This window comes from Hipposideros armiger, unplaced genomic scaffold (genome assembly GCF_001890085.2).
Source record: "Hipposideros armiger isolate ML-2016 unplaced genomic scaffold, ASM189008v1 scaffold_321, whole genome shotgun sequence".
Lineage (NCBI taxonomy): Eukaryota > Metazoa > Chordata > Mammalia > Chiroptera > Hipposideridae > Hipposideros > Hipposideros armiger.
This window is the reverse complement of record NW_017731671.1, coordinates 420,163-442,160: the sequence shown is the minus strand read 5'-3', so window position 1 is coordinate 442,160 and position 21,998 is coordinate 420,163. Positions and strand designations below refer to the sequence as shown.

General features: G+C 49.5%; 2 protein-coding genes and 1 long non-coding RNA gene across 4 annotated transcripts; 1 reads left to right on the top strand and 2 right to left on the bottom strand.

The window, feature by feature from the left end:
• Positions 1 to 4,136: 4,136 nt before the first annotated feature.
• Positions 4,137 to 6,232, bottom strand: ATF4 (activating transcription factor 4). Its single transcript, XM_019660561.1, has 3 exons — positions 6,055 to 6,232; positions 5,148 to 5,465; positions 4,137 to 5,046 (listed from the first exon to the last, which is right to left on the bottom strand). The coding sequence occupies exons 2-3, from the start codon at positions 5,371 to 5,373 to the stop codon at positions 4,214 to 4,216; spliced, it is 1,059 nt and encodes a 352-aa protein (XP_019516106.1). The 5' UTR covers positions 5,374 to 5,465; positions 6,055 to 6,232; the 3' UTR covers positions 4,137 to 4,213.
• Positions 6,233 to 6,395: 163 nt separating this feature from the next.
• LOC109392250 (uncharacterized) lies at positions 6,396 to 18,048 on the top strand. Its single transcript, XR_002126017.1, has 3 exons — positions 6,396 to 6,665; positions 17,269 to 17,409; positions 17,696 to 18,048. It is a non-coding gene; the product is annotated as an uncharacterized LOC109392250 (long non-coding RNA).
• MIEF1 (mitochondrial elongation factor 1) lies at positions 8,518 to 21,075 on the bottom strand. Of its 2 annotated transcripts, XM_019660560.1 has the most exons (6): positions 20,980 to 21,075; positions 18,703 to 18,774; positions 14,848 to 14,998; positions 13,773 to 13,950; positions 13,314 to 13,576; positions 8,518 to 12,794 (listed from the first exon to the last, which is right to left on the bottom strand). In XM_019660560.1, the coding sequence occupies exons 3-6, from the start codon at positions 14,989 to 14,991 to the stop codon at positions 11,988 to 11,990; spliced, it is 1,392 nt and encodes a 463-aa protein (XP_019516105.1). In that variant the 5' UTR covers positions 14,992 to 14,998; positions 18,703 to 18,774; positions 20,980 to 21,075; the 3' UTR covers positions 8,518 to 11,987. The 2 variants fall into 2 exon arrangements, with proteins under 2 accessions (XP_019516105.1, XP_019516104.1); XM_019660559.1 differs by lacking the exon at positions 18,703 to 18,774.
• Between the last annotated feature and the right edge of the window lie 923 nt (positions 21,076 to 21,998).

Genomic DNA, 21,998 nt, shown 5'->3' with positions numbered 1-21,998 from the left:
CAGGGTGCATGCCCATGCCCGTTGGTGTGACTAGTGTTAGTGTTCACCCCTGCGATTCTGGGCCTGGAGGTTTGGGTAGGACTCAGGAATCTATTTTAGAGAACAGTCACCCCGGACAGTTCTGGTGCCCGTAGTTAGGAGGCGGTGGGGGCCCTGGGGAGGCCGGTACTGGCTAAGGAGGAGGGAGGATGTGTCTGTCACCGTGTAGGGGAGAGGGAGAGGAGATGCTGACTGTGAGCCCCAGGATCTGGTGATTGAAGGCCTGGGAAAGAAAGGGACAGGGCCCAAATGAAAGGACAGGGAAGTGCACCTTCACTCCAGGACTAATAAGCTCAGGGAGGAGGAGGCCTGTCCCTTGAGACGTTGTGATGGAAATAAAGCAAGCACCTAGAAGCATTAGTGTGTCAGCATTGAGTGGGGTGGGTTGCTTCAGCCATCCACACTCCCTGGTCCTCTGTGACTGGAAGGGTTGGGCAAGGGACCAGACAGGAGTGGGGCAGGACTGCCCCGTGGGACCTCTCTGGGGCCAGCCAACCCAAAGGAGAGGTTTAACTCAAGTTCCTGCAGGAGCTGGTGGGGCCCTTCCGGTGACCCTCTAGCAGCTGGGGCAGGGGAGCCCTCTTGGAGAAGTGGGTTGGACTCATTCCCACCTCTAAGTCTTTGCCAGGGTTGGCTTTCTCGGGGTGCTCTCCCAATTCTCTCTACATCCACAACTTTCCCAATCCTTAAAAGCCCAGCTCAGGCACCTTTTGTTCCAGGCAGCCTGCTGTACCCTCCCACCCAGGGGTCCTTGCTCCATCCACTGAGGTCACCCAGCCTTGACAGCCCTGACTCCCAGCACTATCACTTTCTACTTGGTCTGAGGGTCCACCTGCCATGCCCAAACTGAGCTGAGAGCTTCCCCGCTGCATGGTGTGTGGTGCAGGGACGCTGGCACTAGGGGGCCACTGCAGGGGCTTGCTTTCTCCAGCCGGACCTCCTCCTGGTCTCTGGGCTGTCCTCTGCATCCTCCTTGCCATCCCCACCTGCATGTCTAAGGCATCTCCAACTACCCAGCCAAGACCGAGCCACCCCCTGCCAGCATCAGTTGATCCCAAACCCCTGCTCCTCCCTTAGTTTTCCCCATCTCAGGAAATGGAAACATCCTTCCACTTGCTCTGGCATCACCTCGGTCTCCTCACACCTCCCATGAGCCTGACTTACTTGACCTTCAGAATATATCCAGGCTCTGAGCAGCTCTCCTGCCTCCACCACCTGCGTGACCCCGGCCCAGTCCTCTCTCCCAGACAACTGTGGAGGCCCCTGCCCACCTACCATTCACAGGCTGCCAGAGGGACCCTCTTCAAATAGAAACCCTGCTCTGGGGGTTCCCTGTCATGCAGGAGACTGTCAAGTCCTACCAGGGCTTCGAGGTCCATGCCTGGTCGCCTGGTCCCCTAATCCCAACAGCCCCTGTGGGCTGACTCACTTCCTGCTGGCGATGCCTCCCAGGAGGGCCTCCCTAAATGCCCACCTTAAGGAGCAAATTGTCACGCCCAGCACCCCACATGCCTGCTCTCACTGCCATCTCACATCAGATGTCCTTTTGTTTTTATTGCCTGTCTCTCTTGCCAGAAAGAGCAGAGATTTTATCTGTTTTCCTCACCACACAGTGGGTGCTCATGAACAGCTGTAGAGAAACATGAAGGCCATTCCTGATCTTCAGGACCTGCAGCCTGTTCTAGGGACAAAACAGCACAAAATGCCAAGAGCTGAGTGGCCCCGGCCTATGGGCTCAGCACTGAACCACCAACACCCCCCATGTGCTGTACCAGTCATTACCTGTACCAGCGCCCAGCTTCAGTAAAAAGTAGAATCGTAGGATCCTCCTCACAGCTCCCAATGAGATGTATGAGCTAATAAGCAGAAAACACTCAGAGCTGTTCCTCAGAACTCAGCAAATATTCACTAATTGTAGAGAATTGGTATCTTGAGAAAGCGTCCACATTTGTAGTGATCTGGTACACACTTTAGCATCCACGTGTGATTTCTCTGAACCCCCCGTTTTTGTTTCAGGTGAACAAAGCAACAATAGACATTTAAACCCCTCATAAAGTGATAACACCCCCAAAGCTACTACCTCTCTAACATCGTCTATAGCTGTTACAATTCCATCGATGCTCTTCCCTGTGCTGTACTCCACATCCCATGACTATATACTTATATAGTTCATACTCATTCTACTTCAGCTTCAGGTGTGTAACGCAGTGGACACAGTCTATGATGTCATCCCCGATTAAGTCCAGTGCCCATCTGGCATCTTACATGATCTTTACATTGTTTATATTCCCCATACTGTATTAATTACCCATTTGTATTTAATACCTTCACCTCTTTCACCCTGCCCCTAACCTAAAGGTTAAAGGCATAATCTTAAAAGCAGCAAGAGAAAAGCAGTTCGTCACCTACAAGGGAGCCCCCGTAAGACTGGCAGCTCACTTCTCAACAGAAACTTTGCAGTCAAGAAGGGTGTGGCAGGAAATATTCCAAGTGATGAGAAACAAGGACACACAACCAAGATTACTCTGAAACCCCAGCTTTATGGCAAGTGTGCAGGACCCCCTCCAACCCCACCTGGAAGTTTTGAAGCCACATTGATTCCAAGTATGCATCCTGGAGTCAGACTGCCTGGGATTGAATCGACTACCTATAGCTGGGCAACTCAACATCTCCACACCCGTTTGTGTATACAATGGGGGTGAACTTTGTATGTAGTCGAGTTGACACTTTTTTAAACTAGTAAGTCCTCATGAATTTAACTGGTAACAGTTAAGCTGCTTAGATGCGGTGATCAGTGTGAGCTTGAGTTTTAATACCTAGATGGGTGGCTTCCCTGCTCAGTAAGATGTGGAGAGGCTCCTGGTTTTAATTCTACTCAGGGAAGGAGAAACCTAAGATGTCCACGCTCAAGGCCCAAGTGTAATGACCATGCCCTCTGGTGCCACTGGCTGTATTCTTTAACTACAGCGGGGCTGGCTCAGTTGTCACTCTATGCTAGGTATTGGGGAGCAGCTTAGGGAAATGTGGGCCCCCTCTTGCAGGCCCTCACGGGACTTCCAAGCTCTGCAATGGGAAAACAGACAAGAGCCCAGATTCTGGAGGTACATCCCTGGGTTCAAAGTGCTTTTACTGCTCGGCTCAAGACCTTTCTCCGTTACCCACTTCCTGTAGGACCTGAGATAGGATCATGAAACTTGCTTCACAGGGTTGTCGTGAGGACTGGGTGAGAATGCACATTAAGTGCTTACAGCAGTGCCAGGCACAAGTGTAACCCTCAACCCAGCCACTCAGGATCTAAGTTGCCTTTCATGGATGGGAAACAAGGCCGGCCCTTCCTTGAGAGTTGGTCCCAAAGGACAAGCGGTGACCTGCCCAGAATCGGCCCAAAACACGAGGAAGTCATCCAGTCATGTTAAGACCTAGGGTTGCAACAAGGCAGAAGCAGCTTCCCAGTGCTGCTCCTTCTGGACACGTCCTAGAGATGGCAAGTTTTCTAGCTGGCCGACGTGGGCAGGGCGACCTGGCTATCTGCCAGCCTTTGGGCCCAGCTCTGGCCAGGAACTAAGAAAATTGCAGGCCTTTTCAGCTTATGGCTTGTTCTAACAAAAACCAGTTGTTTTTCTCTGAATGTTTGGGAACTGACCACTACAGACAGTAACAGCTTTTAAGTGAAATCCAATCACCTGTGTGATGAGCTCAAGGGCTGTGGGGCCTCATCTGGGTATTTAACCAGATATTGGCTCAAGGCTCGATTTCGAGAACAGGCAGAGCCTAGGCTATTCCTCCCTGCCGCCCCAGTTTCCTCAAATTAAACTTCCCCACTTTGCCCTGACACCAGAGCTACTCTAAGATTTAGCACTTCTCAAATTCTGGGAAAAACACTCAGGTACCTGGCTCTACTGTGGGGGATCTAATCCAACCCCTCTGGCTCAAAGTCCACTGTAAGACACCTGCGGCCCTAACCTATGGCTACATATCATTCTGGGCTCAAATGTTAAGCAGATTTATTGCCCACCCCCTACTCCCCCATCAATCTAGTTCCAGGAGGGCTGACCAGGTTATTTACAAGGCAGTACACCAGACAGCAATTTGCCAAGTACTTTCACTACAAAATAATTTATTACAACACACAGCTTCAGGCAAGCCTCCTATGTACAAGCACCGACTACCCTAACTAGGGGGTCCTTTTCTTTCCCCTTGCCTTGCGGACCTCCTCTATCAAATCTTTCAGATACTGGATCTCCTTGGCCAAGGAATCTGCCCTCTCTTTCAGGGACTCATTCTTCTTTTCTAGCTCTTTACACTCGCCAGTGAGGGCCTCCTGCTCTGCCCTCTTCTTCTGGCGGTACCTAGTGGCTGCTGTCTTGTTCTGCTCCATTTTTTTCAGCTTCTTATCTAGCTTCTCACCCTTTACTTTTGCTGCCACGGTCTTCTCTCCAGGTGGGTCATAAGGTTTGGGGCGGGCAGAGCCACACTGGGCACCTGGAGACAGCAGGCTCTTATTTGGAGAGGCCCCGGAGGTAGAGGGGCTATGCTGGGGAGAGCCCACATAGGACTCAGGGCTCATACAGATGCCACTATCATTATCTGAGGTGGCATCCTCCTCCTTTATGCACTGGGGGATCACGGTAATGTATACAGTGGAGTCTGATTTCCTATCCCCTTCAGAGATATCAACTTCACTGCCTAGCTCTAAACTAAAGGAATGATCTGGAGTGGAGGACGGGGCCCCTGGTGAAAGGGGAAGAGGTTGCAGGAAGGTGAATGGGGCAACCTGGTCGGTTTCTGGTAAGCTTTCTGAAAGATGGCCAATTGGGTTCGTTGTCTGGGGGGGCTCCTTATTAGTCTCCTGGACTAGGGGGTCAAAGAGATCACATGTGTCATCCAACGTGGCCCAAAGCTCATCCTGCATGGTTTCCGGGTCATCAAAACTCAACAGAGCATCAAGGTCAAACTCCTTCAGATCCATTTTCTCCACCATCCAATCTGTCCCGGAGAAGGCATCCTCTGCAAAAAATTTAAGAGGGACGAAACAAATTCAGCCAAATGAACAAGGCAGCAAGCCCCTATGGCCAGACCGCACGGGCAGATAAAGGACACCCACTCACCCTTGCCGTTGTCTGAGGCATTGACCAAGCCATCCACAGCCAGCCATTCGGAGGAGCCCGCCTTAGCCTTGTCACTGGAGAATCCACGAGATTTGAAGTGCTTGGCCACCTCCAGGTAGTCGTCTAAGAGACCTAGACTTTCTTCAGCCCCCAAACCCGACTGGTCGAAGGGGGACATGAAGCCCCCCACGAACACCTCGCTGCTCAGGAAGCTCATCTCGGTCATGCTGCGGGGTTTTGCTGGAATCGAGGAATGTGCTTAATTCGAAGGTGTCTTTGTCCGTTACAGCAACGCTGCTGCTGGATGCCGTGAAAAGCCTGAATAAGAATAGAAAACCAAGTCCCATTAACGATCAGCCGGTCTGAGAATTTCATCTTTTCGCTCCTGAGGCAGGATGGCCAAGCCCGAACTCTACTTGGCTGTCCAGAATCGGGAACACGTGGCCCCAGAGCCATTAATGTCGACCTTCCCTGTTCCCTGGTTAGGCGGCACAAGATGGACGCCCTTGGAGCTCGGCCGTTCCTCAGCCCGCCACAAGAGGAAGGCTCTGCATCCGCACGTCCATATACGGTCGCAGCTGCCCTGCCCCCGCCCGCCTGTGACTCACACCGCGCCGGCCGCCGCCCTGCCCCGCCGCCATCTTGGTCCCTGCCACGTTTTGCTGGGCACCAGGCGGGCCCCCGGCAGGTTCCGAGACCGCAGAGCAATTCTTCCCCCGGCGCCGCGCCACGCACTCCCGACTCAGGAGTGCTGGCGTCTTTGGAGTCACCCGGAGGCCACGCGACCAGGGCGCTCATAAAACAGCTTCCCCCTCTGCGACGCCGCCCGGCTGCAGGCGCGCCCAAGCGGGCCAACCCCTCGCCCACCCATGAGCGCACGGCTTGAGCGGCTCGGCCCGGTACTTACGCCATGGCTTAAGCCGTTGGGGGGATGCCGCTGCAGAGCCTGGTGCTGCTGCCGCCGCTGCAAAGCCCAATGCTGCCGCAAGCACGGCTGCCTCTAATGCGCCATAGTGGCCGCAGATCCGCGGGAGCGGAGGGAAAAGGCACGATCACGAAGTACACATCTGCAGGCGGGAGAAGAAATGGCCGGAGTACGCCGACCGCGGGTCCTTTATAGATTTTTGCCTCTACGAGGACGCATCACCGAGCAAATTCTTCCGCCGCGGTCACGTCACCTGCGCCTCCGCCCACTTCTTTTCATCTATCCGACGCCCTATCGTTTCCAACCAACAACTTTTTCGGCCAGGGTGTAGCTCTGAAAAGGAGTTATTTTCAAGGTCTCAAAAAAGGAAAGACGCACTACTTTACAAGGCTTCTAAGATCAAAGAGTCACTGTTCCCTCTGCAGCTGGGGAGCGCGGAGGGATCCACCAGACACGCCTAGCTTCCGGTGTTAACTGAGAGGCGGGTAAAGAAGTCTTTCATCAAGGAAGGTTTTTATTGTGAAGTCTGAGGCCGCCTGGTTATCGCGCGAGATGCCGGCGCAGAAAGCGCTCGAGCTGATTGGTCAGGTGTGGTGAGTCATATATTTCTCGTGTTTTTATTGGCTCAGGCGCTGAGGTGGGTGGGCTGTTCGGTGAGATAGCTCAGGGTCCGCGCGGGAAGGGGCGGAGCAGTCGATGTGTTTCCCGGCCGAGGTCTCTTGGCTCATTCTTCTCCGTGACGCTCTTCTGAAGTGGCTTCAGTAGCTGGCCATGACGGGCTGTATGTAACCCAGTGCGTCCCAAATAATGGTGTCAGGCCCCAGATCCTGCGGCTCCTTCTTGCTGCCTTTTGCGAAGCTCCGAGCTACTGACCAGGTTGAGTCCCGAAGATGAAACTAGGCAAAAGGAAATGTCATTTTGTGTGTGGTTTCACCATATGCAAGCCCTTCAGTAGCTGAAAGGGAAGCCTGAGGACCTCAGTTGCATCGCCTGAACCATGCACACCTACCATCAAAGGCCAGCTCTGCGTCGTTACTCGACTTTGTCAAGTTGAGCTGGAAACGCAACTATAGGATGCATAATCCTATAGCCCAACCTTCTACATTTTTACATATCCATTCTGCTAAATGTTTGCTAGTCTACTAAAGTATACAGCCTATCACAGGGGAACTTCTTTTGGTTTATGAAGTTCAGTTTCTCTAAGAACAGGTAGTTTTATTCAACTGGGATCTCTCACTTCTAGGGTAGTTGCAACAAACTTCCAATCCTGTAACTCCCAGGCATAATCACTTCCCAGCAAGTCCTTCTAATGACTGAGGAAGAATGCAGACCCACTCGGGGTTCCTGTGTTTGGAAGCAGCAGTCTGTGTAAGGGCCAGCAACTTGCTTTCAACTGGGGAGAGGTTAAGAGTGCTCTCTCTGCCATTTTCCAATCCCCTCAAGTCAGGCACTGTAGGGAGAGAAACCTTGAATTTCTGCCTCCATTTCAGTGGGCCATACAAATGCATTTCTGTGAGGGCTGTGACGTCAAAACATTTGGTAAGCACCATCCTAGAGAACTACAGACCATTCATTGACTTCGTTCATCTAGCTCAGCGATTTCTTAGTGGTAATCTGAGAACTAATGGGGTTGAGGTGTTTTGCTCAGTCACAGAGCTCCCAGTGAAGGCAGCATGGGGCAGGAGTTAGAAGACAGATTTTAGGGGCAAACCTACAAGTCCTGGCTCTTGCATTTATTAGCTGAGACATTTTGGTTAAGTGACTTATCCTCGCTGAGCCTGTTTCCTCATCTGTAAAATGAGGCTAATGAGTAGCCTTATCCTTAGAATGAAGTAAAATCAGTTGTGTGTAAAGCACTGAGTGAAGTGCCTGGTGCCTGATAAGTGTTCAATATATGATTACTTTTAGAACTCGGGTCTTCTGACCCCGACCTCCCAATACCCACTTCCCCATCTCCATTACATCATCCGGCTTCCTCAGAGGACTCCTATTTTTGACTGAGATGAAACCAACAATTGTAATCCATGCAAAGCATACTGGATGCTGGGATATGTGTGGTTTTTCTTTCCCTTTGGAGAATCAAAGTGTCAAGATACACAGTTGTCTAGTCTTTCAGTGCAAAAGCAGTAGGAACCCCTGAGCCACTACTTAAGTCTTCCAAAGGCATAACTAAGGACCCACGGGGCATGGCCTCCTTCTACTGTATGGAGACTTGTCAGTGGCTCCTGAGGGATGACCAGGCAAATAGTTGAGAATTAAAGAAAGTAACACTGCCCCAGTTTTGACACTCTAGAGGTCATGGAAGAATGAGTCTAATGGCAGCTTGTCCCATCCATTCTATTATGGAGACCTAGATCAAGCACTTCAAAGGTTCTTGCTGAAATGAAGAACCAGTACCACTCCTGTAGGAAAACGTTTCATACCACACACACAAGTCAAAGCTGTTGGAAAGGAGACTTTTATTTTCTTCCTCCCATGCCGTGGAAGGACATCAGGTTCCCCAGCTTCATTTCCTCCCTCACGGAGAAAAAGGACAGCAGTTCTCTGGGTCTCAGGACTAAGCTGCTTCTCTATGGAGCTAACCAAGACAGGACAGAGAGACTGGCGACTGATTCCAAACCTACCAGCCAAACATATCAACTGCTACTGAAGGGCAGGCGAGTGACTAGAAGGTAAGTTGTGGACTTGACCTCAGGGACTAGGAATTTAAAGACTAAAAGGTAATCAAAATGAAAAGGTAAACACCACACTGTATGCAGCTAACTCCAGAACCCACGTCTGGTATTTTGGCCACTTAGAATCAGCAGTGTCTAACAGGGCTACAGCCTCACGGCTCTAGTCCTAAATACCTCTTACCATTCTCTTTGGCCTTGAGCTTCAGCAGGTAAGGGAGAGTTCTAACAAAGCCTGTGAGAGCAGACATTCTCAGCCAGGGTCATCATCTCAAGGAAGATGTACCACGGCAGAGGACACTGGACACATGCAGGAATCCCTACTTACAGAAACCCGCTGGGGCCTCTCCGGGGCCTTTTGATGCTGAAGCTGATTCCTCATCAAAACCATTTGAGCTCTCAACTTGAGTGGAGTACAAGGGAGCAAACTGAGCTAATTGGGAATGTGAACCGGTGGACCAGCAGGGGCAGAGACCCATGAGGAAAGACTATGGCCTCAACACAGCTTTTCCAAACATGAGCTTCTATTATTTTATTTGGGGGGAGGGAAAAAAAGTCACTTTATACCAAGTGTATAAAGAAAAATACTGTTGTCCTGAAGTCATTTTTAGGAAGGGGCGACAGGGAGAACCAAAATACACTTTGGAATTGATTAGGTTTTCAAGATGATAAGTATATTTTTTAAGCATTAGGCTAAGTGATTTGCTAACCTAGATGGTGCAAAAAATATTCCAGATGGAGAAGTAGGACCAGATGCTATTACTTCAGGAAAGGTGAGTTACTGAGTAGAAGGGCAGAATGGAGGGGAAAGGCATTACATCTTTCTCCAAAGATTGGGGGCAGGGGGCAGAATGTTGCCCTCTTCCATCTAAGACTCTCAAAGCACTTAACCATTTTCCATGTTTTACGATCAGGCCGGCCCAGTCGGTCAGCAAAACCACCTGGACCAGGGCCGGGAATTCCCGCTGCTTCTAGTTCTGAGGACTTCTAAGAGGTTCTTGCTTATGACATGGCAAAGTTATGGTTTTTGGTTTTGTGAAACATAGCTAAGAGACAGGGAGGCCCTTAGAAAGATGTTCTTTAAGAGGAGATAAACTCAAATCACAATTACACTTGGCTTTGATAATTTGGGACTTGATCTTTCAAGTCTTTTCCTTTTTGAGCTCGCCAATGTTTTATATGGAATGTGGCTGGAGACACCAGCTTGGGGAAAATTGCAGGTTTTATAATACACTGGGAAAGCCAAACCCTTTATGTCAGTGAAGAATAACCCATGCTTTTGCAACACTTTCTCAGCCTGCCCGTCCCTCCCCTCTACTGGATGCCATGCCACGCTCCACCCCGTACCCTCTACACCACTCACCCAGGGCAGCACTCGGGCATACAGAGATTTTCAAACTCCAATTTGATTCTGATGAACAGCCAGGGTGGAGCATCTTTCTCAGGGTCCTGAGCTTTATATTTTTCATTCTCTCTCAGTACCTTCCTACAAATGGAACAACTGAAGCACTTTAAGAAACCCTTGCAGACACAGAAGAGGCAGGAAGACTCCCCAAACATAGCCAAGGTTAACCCTAGTTCTCAGCCTCCTAATCCATGACAAAAGGACAGGAATCTCTACCCTAAATTCCTAGAGGGCAGCTGAGGTTTCAGTTCTATTTAAAGAGTCATTTCATGTCACTGTCGTTGGGAAGGAATGAGACAGCTGCAAAGAGCTTCGCCAGAATCTCAGTGATGGAGAGGTAGTAAGAATAGAAAAATTAAGACTTGATGGGAGGAGAACAAAACACTGGGTGGGCAGATAAGAAACAGAATTATCATCAGGCTCTTGCCACAAACAGGAAAAAAAAACACAAAACAAGAAGATGCAGTGGCACTGTGTATTAAACACTCCTCCCCACCCTCAGGATACTTTTTACATTGCAATAAATAGTGCAATTTTAGCAGCAGGAAACAGGAAGGAACGTAGGAAATCCCCACCTCCCTCTCATATGTGTTTTATCCATGTGCTCTCTTCCTAGGTAGCACCGATCTCCCTAGCTGCTGGGTGATTGGCGGGGGAGGGGAGTGTCTGTACATGTTTGCTTGCCCTTGGCCTCTGGAGGTGCCTGCAGAGTTCAGCGAACAGCCCTCTCACATTCCTATGGCAGACTGCTCGGCCTGTTCTTGCTCTAAGGCAACATCCTAGAAAGACATGGCCTGACAGGGAAGAAACGTGTCACCGACACCCAACTGGTGACTGGATTTTCTAGCTGATCTTCAGCCGCCTGTCACCTCCCTGTCACCTCCCTTGAACCTAGACCGTTAGGGCTGTGTCCTTGAAGGCCTCGCCCTAATTGGCAATTAAGTCAAGGAAGGGGGCAGATGAGCACTCCTGCAGAGGTGCTGCCTTTGCAGCCCCTTCCCGCCCTTGTGAATCCGGCACCCAGTGGCTTTGGCTGGGACCAGCCTGGATGGGGTGTAGACATCAGGCACATTGACCCTCTCCCAGGCCCCCTTTACCACCCCTAGTTCCCCCACTCTGCACTCACTGATGGCCACTAAGAAACACAATCTCCAAATCACTTTGCATCCAGTTTATCGTGAGCCCTCCGTCCTGTGTGGCTGAATCAGTGTTCCCATGAAAGGCCTTCTCAGCACTTGGTCAGGACGCGGGGGAATGGGCGTCTTTTCCAGGAAACCGGGGCAAAGGCCAGCTCCTCCCCTTTACCCCCCAGAAACCCTAAATACTGTCTGAGTGCTCTGTGCAGAGTTGAGCCTGGAAACAGGCAATCATAGCTTCAGTAACATTCAACTAAAAGGCAACATCTTGATTGGGCAGGTGTGCTCCCGGGAAAGGAGCAAAACAAAAGGTGTGAACAAGAGGAAAACATAGAAAAGACACCAAGAGGAACAGGTCAAAAGGCAAGGCAGAGAAAACGGGGGCCACATGCAAAACACCAAGTGGTCTCGACAGCCCAGGCTAGCGCTCCACCTTTCAATTCATTCCAGAAAAGTCAGCTTGGGACAGAGGGAGGAGAGGAGTAGGGAGCACAGTGTTTGGTAACAAAAATAGAAAGGGTTGGGTTTGAGAAAATAGATTAAGAGATGTCATTCTAATCAGCATGAAGTGACCAGGGCGGTGACCAGCAAGACAGGAGGCACCTAGGGACCCAGTGAGGCACCAACTATGGAGCCAAGTGTTTCTAACGGAGGAGAAGCCGGGGCCTGACCACCTAACCCCCACTCTGGCCTTCAGCTGCCCTACGTCTGCAGCAGCACCTCCGGCTCAGACAATGAGCAATAGAGTGTGTACCCTAACTCGTCTATTTCTTCAGGCGTGAGCTCTGCAAATAAGTTCACCTTGGGGTTTAGGGCACTGGGCAGCACTCCGGCCTCTAGGTACCTGATAAGTTCCCTCAAGGCCTGCAGGAAGCGGTCAGCCAGCATATCTGGAGACCAGTCAGCCTCCTCCTGGGCCAAGTGGAGGATGACGTTGGTGAGCTGGCTGGCAGTGAGGTGGCCCAGGGCCGGAGTAGACTTGCATATGGCCTTGAGGATCTTGAGGCAAAGAGAGCGGCAGCCCAAGTCGGCCTGGTCCAAAGCCCGCAGCCGTGCCGTCTCAGCAGGACGCAGGCTCAGCCGCCACAGGTTGTCATACTGGGCTAGCCGGTGTGGTCTGGCCACCAAGACAGTGTCACCGAGGGTCACTGATGGCAGGAAGTCAATGACGAGATGTTTGTCACGCTCATACTGCACTTCCAAAGTCAGGGCCTCTGGGAGTGGCGCCGGTCGGATCACATAGTCCAAGAGGGACCCTATGGCTGGCCAATTGATGGAGCCAGCCACGACCTTCTCAAACGTGTCCGCCACTGTCTTTGGGGAGAGGTAGCCCCCTACTACACAGCGGTCCCAGTAACTGCTACCACGAGGAAAATACTCTGGGTTCTCTCGACGAACCAGGAAGAAGCCAGGGACATTCATGATGGTGTCCTCGCCAGGGATACACGACCACAGGTTCTGCTCCAGCACAAGGGGCACGATGAGTTGGATGTGGTCGGCTGTCACCACCTGTCAGAGCAAATTACAAAGGCTTTGAGGGATTTCATCTGCGTAAGAGACAAGCTGCCCCAAACATCGGTCCCACTATCTTGTATTCCCCCCAACAATAAAAGAACCTAAGAGTTCTTTCCTGTCACTGTATCGATTCAGATAGAGGATTTAAAGCCAGGGCTGTCGGACACCAGCGCCCGTGCTCATTCCACATGCCACGCCGTCTCTGGGTACAGTACACAGGACATCCCCCAAGTCCTGAAGGCCCAAGAAGAGAGAAAAGTAGAAAGGAGAGATGGGGACAAGAATACAGAAAGGAGGCGGCATCTTATAGTTTCCTAGAAGTTTGTGGGTATGACTAAAAACCAAGAAAGGGTTAAAGACGGCCCAAGACAAAGAGTTCTAACTGCTCCCACAGGGTGCAGAATTCATGTCTTTCTGGCAAGCCTGGGACACTAACGGTCTGTACCAACAGCACCATTGAGCAGCATCTGAGTCAGTAATCAAGCCTACCCTTCGAGAGAGCCAGCTTGTTACCTGCAGGTCATCATAGAGGCTGCCACTCAGGTACATGTCCCGAAGTGGCATGTCAGGCAGCTTGGCCCGCAGGAAGCCCCGGAGCTCGGCACATATGTCCACGGCAGCTTGCTTGGCCCGAGCCTGCTCACCGGCAGGGATGGCGGCCCGGTTCCGGTAGTAAGAAAGAAGTTTCTCCTGCAGGGACATGCGGAGTCGTGACTTCTTCAAGTCTACCTGGCCCTTCCTGGCCAATGGCTTGGGCCGGGGTGGGCAGAATGTATCTGCCAAGGCAAGAGAGAGAGGCACGTGAGCTCTTCCCGTGCGTCTTCAGCCCCAGGAGGAAGGAGGGCTTGGCACAAGGAGGGCAAGTGCTAGCACGGTGCCTGGCATATATGTGCTCAAGAAATGCCTGCTGAATGCAGGAGCAGTACTGGGAGGCCACAGGTAAGTCCCACAAGGGGCAACAGGCTTTCTCACCTGTGTCGAAGGCCGAGGAGTCTGTGGGAAGGGTCTGCAGGGAGCGGCTCAGGCCTGTCTTCATGTCCTTATTCAGCAGTCGCGGGGAGCCCATCCAGTTTGGTTCCTCCCAGCTCCTTTTCCCGGAATGGCTCAGGCGGGTGGGGCTGGTAGGGGCGCTGATGGCCCTATCGTACATCTGAAATCGCAGAGAGGCCCCCACATGGACCTTCCTTCCTGTTTTGCCCTGGTGAGTTCCAAACTACTATTTTTCAGTACCTTTGTTCTAGTCTAAACTATGGAATACTCTTCTCCATGTAGAAAAGCTCAGGAAGTACTAAATGATATACATAAGAAACAGATCTATCCATAATGTCACAATCCAGAGATAAATGTTAATATTTTGGTATATTTCTGGAAAAATATATTTATGTAATTAGAATCCTACTTTATATATACTTTTGAAACCTAATTTTTTTCACTTGCCATGTTTATCATTTCCCCATATCACTAAAAATGAATAGGTCTTCAACATTATGGTACATTTTCTGACTATACAACACTGTATCTTATGAATGTAATGGTGAACAATGATTAATGTAACACAGATTAATTGAGTGGATACTATGTGCCAGGCATTGTTCTAGGTACAAAGAGTAAAGCACTAAACAGAGAGGCCCACTCCATGCCCTCATGGAGTTTTCTGCCTAGAAAAGAGACACAGGCATAAACATAAACAAGTTAAATATAAAGTATGCAGACAGAGATAAACGTTAAGAAAAAGAGTAGGAAAAGGAAATAGGAAGTGTATGTGTGGTGGGGGGTGATGCTATTTTAAATAAGGTAGTCAAGGAAGGATATTTTTGGTTAGTTAAGACTTTTTACTGGCTGGGATAAGCTGCTTTATTTGTATCTCCAACGATTTCTTTAGGGCAGAGACCTAGCAGCAGATGTAACTGAATTCTCTTAAGGTCTCATCTAATGCCAAGTGCCCATGTCCCAAGGAGCAGTGTCAAAGCTGTCATCTAGGTCTGCTCCACTTTGCACGGGCAGCCTCCCACCTCTCCCACGCCTGGCCCGGGCTGCAGGCACTTACCCGCTTAACTGCCAGTGTAGCGATGCCCAGCATGGCTGCTCCACCCACCCCCAGCACCAGCCGGGCATTGGAGAGCACAAAATCAATGGCGGTGCCGATGCCATTGTCATCCTTCTTGCCTTTGCGCTCACCGGCGCCTGCCATTGCTCACCTGAGGATGAAGGCAGAACACAGCCATCACTACCTGGGACCTGGGGAACTGTCCCTCTTATCTCCCTTATCAGGCCAGTCCCCAACCAGTTCAGGGTTCTGTGAGTTCTGGCAAATCCTCCTGCCTCTAACACCGCAAGCTCTAGAGTCAAGAGGGCGATACCATGTCCTGTGATGTATCTGGATGCAAGGGGGGAATGGATCACGCTTACTGTGGGACCACCTCTCCACTAGTCTACTGAGACTACAGAAAGCATTAAGCTTATTTCAGTCCTTTCTTGCATTAGAGTGAAGTACCCCACCAAGCCATACAACCCTCTCCCTACCCCTCCCCAACTTTATAATGCAGACTGTGTTTTGATCCTTTGGCCACTAGTTCATGGAAGGTTAGATCTGAGTTCTAATCTAATAGATTAGAGGAGGCTCATCTAATCCCATTACATCACTTCACACATAGGGAGGTAACTTGCTTAGAGGTCCCAGACAAAGGAAATGGCAGAGCCACATCCAGAGCTCAGGATTCCCGACTCCTAGTGTGATGCTTTTTCTACTGTGTCATGTTTACCTTCACCCACATCAAACTCTTCCTAGTCTATCTACTTTCCGCAAAAATAAAAACCCCACAAAATAACATGGACGAAACACCCTGCACACGGAGACATGACTACAAGTCCACATGTGAAAAAGGTCCAAAGAAGAAAACAATCCTGGGCCGGCCGAGTGGCGCGATGGTTAAGAACTCGCTTGGGATGCCAGAGGGCCCCGGTTCGGATCCCACATATGAAGGCCAGTGACAGGCCAGTGACACTGCCCTCTACAGCTAAGATGCTGAACAACGGCTCAACCTGGAACTGGGCTGCTATGAGTCGCCAGTGACGGCGTGGGCTGCAGTCCCTGTGGCAGTGGGTTGCCATGGGCTACCGTGTGTAGCCAGCAGCCAGCGTGAGCGGCCAGCAGCCGCAGTGAGCGGCCAGCAGCCGCAGTGAGCGGCCGTCCAGAAGCCGGCAACTGATCTGCCTCACCCGGGAAGAGCGCAATGATGGTGCCAACTTGGGCCAGTGAAGCAACATCCTCCACAACTAGACTGAAGAACAAAATGACAGCAACTTGTCTGTCCCCCTTCCCCCAATTCCCCAGCACTGTTCCCATCCCCCCAATTCACCAATAAAAATCTTTAAAAAAAGAAAGAAAGAAAGAAAGAAAGAAAGAAAACAACCCTCTGTGGATACCCCCACCTGACAAATGCTGTTTCTTGGGGGAAAGTGTGCAGGGGAACCCCAAGAAGCTCAGATGAAACTGCTACTGTGAGCCTGAGAATAAACACAGAGGATACTGCAGACTTGGCTGTTAACTGAAACACAAAAAACCCATGTGCTCAAATGCACTTGGAAAATGAACTAAAAACGTGGCTACCCCAAAGGAGCCGATGGGCACAGCACAGAAGAAGCTGGCCTCCATATTGGTGCTCAAGAGAGGCCAGCACACATCTGCTCCCAGGCAATGGACTCATCCTGACTGAAGTTCCCCTAGTCCCCAAATAAGCCCATTTCCCATGGAGTTAGAACCCTGGGCCCAACCCAGGTAAAGGATGGCAAAGTGGTTCAGATCCGAACACTGCTCTTAACACTGCTACTCTCATCTACCTCCTGTGTCCTGTACACCAGGAATTACATAGGGGAAAACACAGTCATATAGTATTCAGGGTCCCAATGGACCCAGAATGGGTCCAGGACCACTGGGTGCATCTTCCAGTGTGAAGCAACATTCTTTCTAACACCATGTTACAATTGGGGATTGCTAATTTCCCATCTCAAGCCCCACCCTCAAAAAAAGAGAAGAAACATTTCTGACTCTACTTATTCCAGCAATCGAGTTATCTAAGAGTCACTGTCAAGTCCAAAAATATTTTTTTCCTAACTAGAGTTTACAACCTTGGTGGCCTTTTCGTCTCTCCACCTTTTATAGTCAATAGACGTTTCACATTTAGGGACATATGAGAGACTAATTGGCCAAATGAAATATATTCCCACTTCAAATGCAGAGCAAGCAAGGCCAAGAAAAGTCCAACTTTGTATTTACAGGTGGGTCAGGCAAGAACACTAGTTATCCCCGCTCCAGTGGACACTGAGACAGAGGGGACATATCAAACTCAGCTGAGGCAGAGTAATCCAATCAGGACCATGCAGAACATTATATGTTCCTACACAAAACAATGATCACTGTTTTATTATTTTTAACACAAAAGAACCTTTACTGATATATTTACAATAGGGAGAAGAACCACTGGATGCAGGCACCCTCTAATTGATCCTTGGACGTGATGCGGCAGACAAGACAGGCACATCCTCCCTCTGAGCACAGGCCAGAAGGAACCTCCCTGGGCCATTTAGTCCTTGGGCCATCTGATGACTGGTAAGAGCATGGTGGTGATGTGGCAGAATAGAAAAGAGCCTGGGTTTTCAAGTCAGAAATCTTGGGACTGAGTACTTGCCTTTGAGCTCTGCCTTATTAGCTGGGTGACCTCAAATGAGTTACTTAACCCCTCAGCTATGAAAAGGGGCTAATGATACCCACATGACCTAAATCATAGGGTTGTAGTGAGAAAAAAAATCTACTAAAATGCTGTATGTGAACACTTTATAAAACTGCAAAAGTATTGCACAAACATCAGCTATCATGCAATCTTTTCCACCCACAGGACAAAAGGCCAGCTTCCAGAGGCAGTCAGCAATCCAGGCTGTCCTCTGAGTTACATTGGACCTTCTGAGATGGGGCTAAAAATGGCCTCTAAATCTCACACTGATGCTACCCTGGGCTTGAGATCCAAACTGTTCAATTGAGCAGGCTTGTGAAAAGGCTTTTCCTACTCCAGCACAATACACAAGATGCTCACCCCCATCCAAAGACCACGTGATGTCAAAGGCCTGGTGACCCAGAAGAGGAGAAAGCATCCACAAGCTCCAACAGGGAGATACAAGTTCTTATTTTAAAACTTGGCTGGGTAGGCTGGGTGGCACAGTTGGTTAGAGCGCGTGCTCTTAACAACAAGGTTCCCGGTTTGATTCCCGCATGGGATGGTGGGCTACGTGTCCCCCAACCCCGCAACTAGATTAAAAGTAGCAAATGGACTTGGAACTGAGCTGCACCCTCCACAATTAAGACTGAAGGACAACAACTTGACTTGGAGCTGATGGGTCCTGGAAAAACACATTGTTCCCTTCCCCAAATCCCCAATAAAATCTTAAAAAAAAAAACACTTCGCTTGTTCCAGCTCAAAGTACTTATCCATTGTCCATCTTCCACTCAGGTTCTGCTGCACTAGCCTGGAGCCTACTAGGAGACAGGATCTCCGCCTGGCAAGGAGAAAGGGGCCTGGCTGCTCAGTGCCACCAAGAAGCACTGTTCTTTAATGCGTGTGGAGTTTCAGTTTTGCAAGATGAAAAAATTCTGGGGATCTGTTACACAACAATGTGAATATTCCTTTTTTCCCCAATTATATCAGTTGACATTCAATCATTATTTTATATTAGTTTCAGGTGAACAATGAATTTTTTTCTTTTAAAAACTATTATTAAAATATAGCAAACACACATTGTATTAGTTTCAGATATACCTATCATTATTTAACAATGTGAATATTCTTAAGACTACTGAACTGTGCCTTAAGAAATAGTTAAAATATTGAAAAGAAGGAGGAACACTGACCTGGTGGGCAGGGCAGGGGGTGGAGAAGCTGAGTGCTGCCACCATTTCAGGCAAGTTGTTTAACCTGTCTCCCTAGATACAAAAATAGGAATAGAAATACTCATCACCTCAGCATAGTGGGGGTGATGAGTAATGGAGGCCCTGCAGCTTCCTAGGGTGACAGCATAGAACTATGAAAATTCCAGCTTGTTTTACTTGAAAAAGTCACATGACTTAAAACATATCTGGCTTGAGTACATGTAAGACTCGCTAACACACACACTGAGTGTGTAGCATGTGCTGGACATTTAACACATATTAATTCCCTTAATCCTCACAACCACAATCCCATGAGGTCACATTGTTATCTCCAACTTACAGATGAAGAAACTGAGGCAAAGGTTAAGTAGTAACTGGCCCAGAGTCACCATGCCAGTGAGTTGTGCAGCCAAGATCTGAACCTGGAGCTCCTGCTGCTGGAAGAGGTAGCTTATAGGGATCCTAAGTAGTTTGCAACCCCACCTTGCTCTCATATCCTGTTAACCTCTCTAGAAGCTTTCTGGGGGCATTTTGGCTCGCTCATTCACTGCCATATCCCCATGGCCAGCAATGTTTGACACATGGTAAATATGTTGCACAAATGAGCTATTAACCCAATGGTTTTGGTTTTTTGTTTGTTTGTTTTTGAGTCGGTGGTAGCAACCTGTAACCCAACTCACGGTCAAAATACATCAGGAACACAAAAACTCAGTGACTCAGTTTCACTTCCAGACCCACCACCCTTCCCCTGTGCAGGCAGGCCCCCCGGGCATCAACCCGCCCCAGCCCTACACTGCCAAAGGTGGGCCTGCCAATCACTCTAAGTGGCTGAGGAAAACCGAAGGCCATTATGTAAAGCTCCTCCTCCTGCTTTCCCTCTGGCAGTTCAAACAGCACCCTTCACCCAGCTGGCCAGCCTTCCACCTCAGCTACCCTTCGTTCTTCCTCCTCCTCCTGCCTTAGCCAACTGGTCACCAAGTCCCACGGCTGTACATGTGTTTATGGGCGGCCACCCCACCACCTCAGTCCCTCAGTCTCCTCTGGTCAGATTCACTGCCTCTAGTTAATCTCCCACCAATTTATTCTCCACGCTGTCACGATCCCTCTCATGTCATTCCCCCGCTTACAAAGCTGGGATGGTCCCCCTACTATCAGATGTCACAATATCAACAGGGGATTCAGTGTCCTTCTGGACCTGGCCCAGCCTCAACTCCAGCCACCTGCCTTACAGGTGTGCCATTCTAGCCCACCAGACTTGAGTTTCCAGACTATAAAGCGCAGTTTCCACCTCCACATTTGCTTATTCTTGCCCATCTGCCCAGCGAGCTATTTCTCGTCTGAGGCAGACCTCATATGTCCTCTTTTCTATGGCTACCTGTGATCTCCCTCCCACCACCTACCCAAGGCGTTACGTCCTCATCCCTGTCTCCAAGCTCTGTACCCGACCCTCTAATACAGAGCTGCTCGCACTCAAATTACTTCCCATTGATCTCTGCGTTAGACTGAGTCCCGTGATGGACTATATCATTCACCTCTATCCCAGAGCCTACCAGAATCAGAATGCCACAGGAGGCGGCCCTCTGGGAAAGTAGCTAAAATAAATATAATCATTAGGTTCCAGAGGGATTTCTTAATGACACTGGTACGGGAGTAAACAGAGCTAAATACCACTTCCAAGAACCTTTCCAAGTGCTGTGTGTGCACTGTCTCATTTAATTCTCAGAGTAACCTGAAGAGGTAGGTACTATTATTTCCATTTTACAAATGAGGAAACGGAGGACTAGAAAGCTTAGTTATTTGCCCTAAATCCCACAACTATTAGCAGTAGTGCCAGGATGTGAACCCAGACGTCGTCATCTGACGTCTGTACACTATCCTTGGCTCTACAGACTTATGCCAGAAAATAGTTATGTTTTGGGAAACGTGATCTGACCCACAGGATAAATGAATGCACTGAAGAATGAGCCAGGCTGGAACTGAACTCTCATAGTTTTAACAACTGTCTATTCTAACAGTTTTGTATGTAAAACGTTCTACTTGAAATAAAATGGTGATAACAATCCTGTTCTGGTGGGGCTTAAAATTCAGGGCCTATTTCTTCACAATAAGGGAATAAACTCCTGTTAATATGTCTGCAATTCTTCCATTGATTTCTAATGACTAAAGAACTTTGGTCACTAAAAGGAAACGGTCTCCCTCTCCTGGTCCCCTGCATCAGAAAAAAAAAAAATGAAACCTATAGAAAAAGGGTCTACTTACCTGAGGCTTCTTACTGCATCTGTGAGGTGGGGGTGGGAGAGAGCAGGAGTGTCTTCAGAAGGCACCTCTGCCCTCTTTCCCTTGGAATGAGGATGGGAGAGGATCCTAAATAATCCCCCCCAGTTTGCTGTGGAGGAAAACCAGGCCCTTTTCCAGTTGCCTCTCCCGAGCCTCAGGATCCTCTAGTTTCTGATTTTTCCGGAACTCACGGCGAATGGAGGCAAGGTAGAAGTCCCGGTCAGTATAGCGAAGCTCTCGGCCCTGGCGCAGCAGAGCCCGGTAGAGACTGAGCACCGCCTCTCGGCTCCATGGGGCCATGGGGGACTGGGCGTCAAGCTACAAGCAGAAGGGAAAAAACAGAAGCCTAGAATCAGAATTAATGACAGAAGGGCCTACAAAGACTATCTAAACTTCAGGAGTTCTTAATCTAGGTTTCAGAGGCCCTCCCCCCACCCCTCCCCGAGTCATGCTATGACTTAGTGGCAGGGCTAGGACTAGACCCCAGCCTCTGAATCGCCCAGAAGGGCCAGGGCTTGGAAGCTGAACTGCCTGGGCTGGAACCCTGGCTCTGCCACTTACTTGCCATATGACTTTGGGCAAAGTACTTAACTCCTCTCAGCATCAGCTTCCTCACTTGTAAAATGGAGATGATATTATGCTAACAATACCTATAACACAGGGTTATTTTGAGAATTGTGCGAGATAATGCATGTAAAGCACTTGTAATAGAATTTCACCCCAGGGAGTAGTCTAGACAAGGACTCTCAGCCGCACTTGAATTCTGGCACCACCACTAGTGAACTGATTACCCTGAGCTGGTTTCTTAACTCCTCTGTGCTCAGTTTCTCATCTGTAAAATGGAGACTAAAACTGTATCCTGCCCATATGGTTGGTATAAGTAAACGAGTTAATGGATGTAAACGTGTTTAGAATTAACTAAGCACTCTATCGGGATAGCTATTACTAGTGCCACGAAGCCTGGTTTGTAAGTGCTCAATAAATATTACATTTTGTAGGGC

Coding starts and splice junctions, on each gene's coding strand:
- ATF4 (XM_019660561.1), bottom strand. CDS start 5,373: ATGACCGAGATGAGCTTCCTGAGCAGCGAGGTGTTCGTGGGGGGCTTC. Junction 5,047..5,147: donor TGCCTCAGACAACGGCAAGG/GTGAGTGGGTGT, acceptor AATTTTTTGCAG/AGGATGCCTTCTCCGGGACA.
- MIEF1 (XM_019660560.1), bottom strand. CDS start 14,991: ATGGCAGGCGCCGGTGAGCGCAAAGGCAAGAAGGATGACAATGGCATC. Junction 13,951..14,847: donor CTACACTGGCAGTTAAGCGG/GTAAGTGCCTGC, acceptor CTGCGATTTCAG/ATGTACGATAGGGCCATCAG. Junction 13,577..13,772: donor CTCCTCGGCCTTCGACACAG/GTGAGAAAGCCT, acceptor TTGCCTTGGCAG/ATACATTCTGCCCACCCCGG.